The sequence below is a fragment of the Hipposideros armiger genome, unplaced genomic scaffold (genome assembly GCF_001890085.2).
Source record: "Hipposideros armiger isolate ML-2016 unplaced genomic scaffold, ASM189008v1 scaffold_83, whole genome shotgun sequence".
NCBI classification, from domain to species: domain Eukaryota; kingdom Metazoa; phylum Chordata; class Mammalia; order Chiroptera; family Hipposideridae; genus Hipposideros; species Hipposideros armiger.
Genome location: NW_017731433.1, coordinates 793266 through 798470, shown reverse-complemented (window position 1 = coordinate 798470; position 5205 = coordinate 793266). Strand labels below are relative to the sequence as shown.

General features: G+C 37.2%; 1 protein-coding gene across 1 annotated transcript in view; it reads left to right on the top strand.

The window, feature by feature from the left end:
* WDR49 (WD repeat domain 49) overlaps positions 1-5205 on the top strand; it is a 134848-nt gene that overhangs the window by 54362 nt on the left and 75281 nt on the right. Inside the window, exon 8 of the mRNA XM_019643912.1 lies at positions 1951-2184. Coding sequence (XP_019499457.1) covers positions 1951-2184 — 234 coding nt within the window. The remainder of the gene's footprint in view (positions 1-1950; positions 2185-5205) is intronic.

Below are 5205 nucleotides of genomic sequence, written 5' to 3'. Positions count from 1 at the left end.
ATCCCTGAGGCCATATCGTAGTTACCAATTTGTATTGTCTCATCCCTTCCCCTTCTCCTTCATCCCCACCTCCTCCCAACTAGCAACCCTCAGTTTTTCCTCTGTGTCTCTGAGACTATTTCTGTTTACATTTCTCATTTATTCAGTTTTTTAGAATCCACATATAAGTGAGATCATATGATATTTGTCAGAGTCCTTTTTTTAATAGATAATTTAGAAATGATTCTCACATTGGATAACATAGCCTAGTTTATTTAAAAGCACCTTCTCCATTCTTAGATTCTAATATTTACACAATGAAAAATAGAAAATAAATTTAATAATAAAAGAGCAGTTATTGAACACATTGCGTGCTGGTCATCATGCTAATTGCTTGACATGAGCTCTCATTTAATCTTCACAGTGTTGTTTGAGGAAGGTACCACATCATGAACTCAGAGACACAATTTGCTGGAGGTCACCATTAAGTAAGGGACAGAGCCGAGGTTAGAACCCAAGAAGTCTGGCCCCAGAGCGTGCCTGCTAGCCTCTTTTGGAAGGATTTTTCACATCTTCATTTTTACTCTATTTCCTTCACAGGCCTGTGTTAATTCTGCACCACGTACACAGCAGCTACACTTGCACCCGCAAAGTTGCCTTTTCTGTTTTTTCTCTGTTTGTCTTATTCTGTCTGCATGTCATTTTTGTGTCTTGGTTGTCTATGTTTGAATAAGAATCTAATATCTGTGGTTTACTTGAACTTGATTTCATTTAATACCAAGTCTCTCTCTCTCTCTCTCTCTCTCTCTCTCTCTCTCTCTCTCTTTTTCTACACACACACACACACATACACACAGAGTGTGCCAGAAAAAATGTATACATATTTTAAGAAAGGAAAAGACTGTATTAAAATTACACTGATGGTAACCACTTTGAGCACATCTTGTAATTGCAGAAGTCAAACCTGATTTGTATTCATCTTTTGTTATTGGAATTGTAAATTGACTATTATAATTTTAATAGAGTTTTTTGCTTTCTTAAAATGTGTATACATTTTTTGGCATATATATGTATGTATGTATATGCCAAATATATATACATATATATTTGTGTATATACACACACACATTTTTATATATATATATATATATATATGTATGTATATATCTGGGAGAGGGACAAAGAGAAGGAAAAGGAAGTGGGGAGAAAAGGAGGGGAGAGAGAGAGAGAGCGAGAGAGAGAGAGAGAGAGAGAGAGAGAGAGAGAGAGAGTCACGCTGTATTAGTTTCCTATTGCTGCTGTGAAAAATTGCCAAACTTGACTTGAAACAATAAAAAATTATTTTGTATTCTGTAGGTTAGAATTTTGGCATTGGTCTCACTGGACTAAAATCAAGGTGTTAGCTGGGCTGTCCTCCTTTCTGGAGGATTCTGGAAAATCTGTTTCTCTGCCTTTTCCGTCTTCCTTGCCTCGAGACCCCCTTCCTCTATCTTCAAAGTCAGCAACAGTAGGTAGAGTCCTTTCTACATCCCATCATTCTGATCTCCCTCGTGATTACATTGTACTCACCCAAGTCATCAGGATAATCTCTCCATCTCAAAGTCCTTAATTTGTCACACTTGCAAAATCTCATTTGGCATATAAGATAACGTAGTGACACATTCCAGGGATTGGGCATGGACATGTTTGGGGACCTTAAGTCTGCCTACCACAGGTACCTACTAATTGCCAGGCACTTTTCCAGGGAAGAGACAAAACACAATTCCTTCGCTAGAGATTGTAATTGATGAGGTATTTAGATGGATAAGGGACATACAAAATAAATGTGCTATGACAGAAATGTGAACAATTATAGCAACATGGAGGAAACAACTGTCTGCCTGGGGTCGAGGATGAGGTAAAAAAAAACTTTGGCTAAAAAATTAGAACCAATCTTGACGTATTCATATGACTTTATCTCTTTCCATCCAGGTTTTGAGACTCTGGGATATTCAGCACCAGCTGTCCATCCAGAGGATAGCATGCTCTTTCCCCAAAAGTCAGAACTTCAGGTGCCTCTTCCACTTTGATGAAGCCCATGGTCGACTTTTCATCTCGTTTAATCACCAGCTAGCATTGTTGGCAATGAAAAGGGAAGCCAGTAAGAGGGTGAAGAGTCACAAGAACGCAGTCACTTGCGTTCTTTACAGCTCACTCTTGAAACAGGTAATGATGCTTTTCTGTCACTCTCTCAACACGTCCCCATATCCAGAGGCTCATTTTCTTAATTCCATGTGAGGTCACTGAGGACATCTATAGAAAAAGAAACAAGGGAAAGAAATGATTTAATAGTCATGTGCTTTTTTGAAATAATGTGTGTTTAGGTGAATTTGAAGCATGATTTCATTTTCAGCCAGTGACCACAGCAACACTGATAGAGTTACAAGGAATTGCAATATTTCAGCCAAAACAAACGCAGCAATGTAATGTAATTGAACTTATCTTTGTTACCTGCTAGTTCGGGATGCCAAATGCAAGTCAACCTGGTTGTAACATTTTCTTTTATGAACACCATCTTCCTGTATCCCTGCAGAAAATTCTGAAATATGCATGAAATGTAATTAGCAGAGATCTGTTTTGCCAGCACATTTTACACCAGTGGCTCACAGTGCCAGCCCGGAATGTACTGATAATAAAATGATTCAGTTAAATGTGGTGCCACTTGGTATGCAGCACGAGTGTTGTTTGTCTCCCCACCACTTTAATGACACTCTGCAGCCTTTGCTTATGGGAGCGCTACCTGCATGTCAATGAAGATACACAGCTCCTCTGGAGCAGAGATGCGTGGATCACAGGCCTTCTTAGAGGACAGAGAGGGCTAGTGGGGGGTCTCCTGCAGGGAATATGTACCAGGGGAGGTCAGCCTGCTGCAGTGATCACCTCAGGCCTGACGGTAACGGCACAGTGGCAAAGCATATCGCCAGTACCCAGCTTGCAGCCAATTAAACAATAACCCCAACCCATTCTTGCCTTCCCTTGTGCAAAAACGTCTGCAGTCCCACAGAAATGAGTAGTTCAGATTTGGTGCAAGGGGTGGAAAGCTCTTTGTTAGTAATGAGTAGTGTGTCATGTCACTACTTCAAACATCCTGTTTTCTGGTTATTCTGGGAGACAAAAATCCTTTACAAAACAATCCATTTTGAATTCCATCTGTGGGAAACATTCCCCCGTAAATGTTTTACTGAACTTTATGAAGGCAACCAGTTAATTTGGCTCCCTGGTGGCCACTGAGAGATGCATTTGTTTCCAGGAAAACATTTTGCTAATTGAGATCTGCAAAGTTAAAAAGCTAGGTTTCTGCGTAGATGTTAAGATCCCATATTGCCTGGCCATAAGATGAGCAATATTCACTGAGAAATTCAGGAAATGGGACACAAAGAAGATCTGGAATCTTCCATCTGGGACATGACGATAAAGCCAACTTAACACAAATATATGTAAGTTATAGGCAACACTAGAATAGGCACATATGGTATATGATGTAGGAAGAATCACTGTATGATTGAGTACTTGTATTTCTACTTATTTTTGCTGTTAATAGTATAAATAATTTAAAAANGAGAGAGAGAGAGAGAGAGAGAGAGAGAGTCTCCAGAGAGTGCCAAAAAATGTATACATAGTTTAAGAAAGGAGAAAACTGTATTGAAATTGTAATACTCAATATGTATCAATAACAAAAGATGAATACAAGTCGTGTGTGTGTGTATATATTATATATATATATATTTTTTTGCCACTTTTATTTATATATGTATATATATGCCTTGTCTTCAGAGATTCCAATTTAATTGCCCTGGGAAAAGGGTCTAAGCATAGGCAATTTCTAAAGCATCATAGGTGTTTCTAATGTCAAGATTAAGAATCACTGGAATCGAATATAGTCATATAGGGAAAATTGTAAAACTTGTGTCAGGTCACATACTATGACATGATTTCTAGGAGAATGCTGGAACATTGTATGCAGTTTATCAATGCCGTTGCTTTGATTATTAGCAGATAAAATTAGCAGGCTTTAACATTCAAAATATCAATGTATTAATTCTATTTATACTTTGAACACACTGAAATCTACTTTCAAGTTTTGGTTCTTGTATTCCTGAGAATAAACATTTTCTGGAGAGTTTCCAGAATATTTTAAATAAAAATAATCTAGTAATGATTAAGAACCAGAATGAGTTATGTAATAAATCCCTGCCAAGAAAACCCAATTTACTTTATAAATATATATTTTGGGGCTTAGAGAGATTGGTAATGCTGTTTATCTGGTAGGGGTTGACTAGGTCAGTTTAAGTTTTTTGGTAGATGGAAAGGTTACCCTATATATAAAGTATAATTATTTCTGCAAGACATTTGAAAAAGTCTCATAAAATTGCATTGTAGATTATATAAGATCTGCAATTAGGTGAATAACCATGTAGAAATGAGGCAAGTTTTTTATGGGAGTGCTATATTCTTGGACATGTCCTACTTAATCTTTTCACTAATTAATCTGGATAAAGACATAGTAATCAGGTGAGCTACAATCTTCAACAAAATAATATATATATACATATATACTGTGTACCATATATCTACTGTGTTCCATGAAATATGTGAACAAATGAGGGAGGGATTGTCAATATAATTGAATTATGATTTGATATTGTCACATTGCAACCTTGAATCAAAAGTATGAAAAATCCCAATCTTAGCTTAAACCATCCTATCTTTGAAGATAGGATGGTAGATATCTCATTTGGTTATTTGTTCGTGGGAATAAGATCTAGAGTTTTCCCTGGTTAGGGCCTCAAGTTAAGTGAAAGGCGTGATGGAGTGGCTTAATTAGTTAATGCAGAATTAGGCTGCCTTAGAGAAGTCACAGCACCTGTAACCATGGTGAGAACCACCTGAAATGTTAACTTAATTCTGAGCACATTGCTTACACAAACCCTTGAAGACCCTAAGGTGCTCGTTGCACATATTGGTGAGTTGAGAGATAATGTCTTAAATTTATAGTGCATTAATTTGTAAGCATACTGTTTTAAATTATAATAGCCAATAAGACTAAAAAATAAAATGTTCATATTGAGAGGAATGGGAGATAAAGGGAAAAAAGGAGTGTTAAGTAATTCCTTTTATTTCAGAGTAGAGAGTCATTAGATATGTAATAATATGTGCTATTTAGACATACACCGCGCGCGCGCGCGC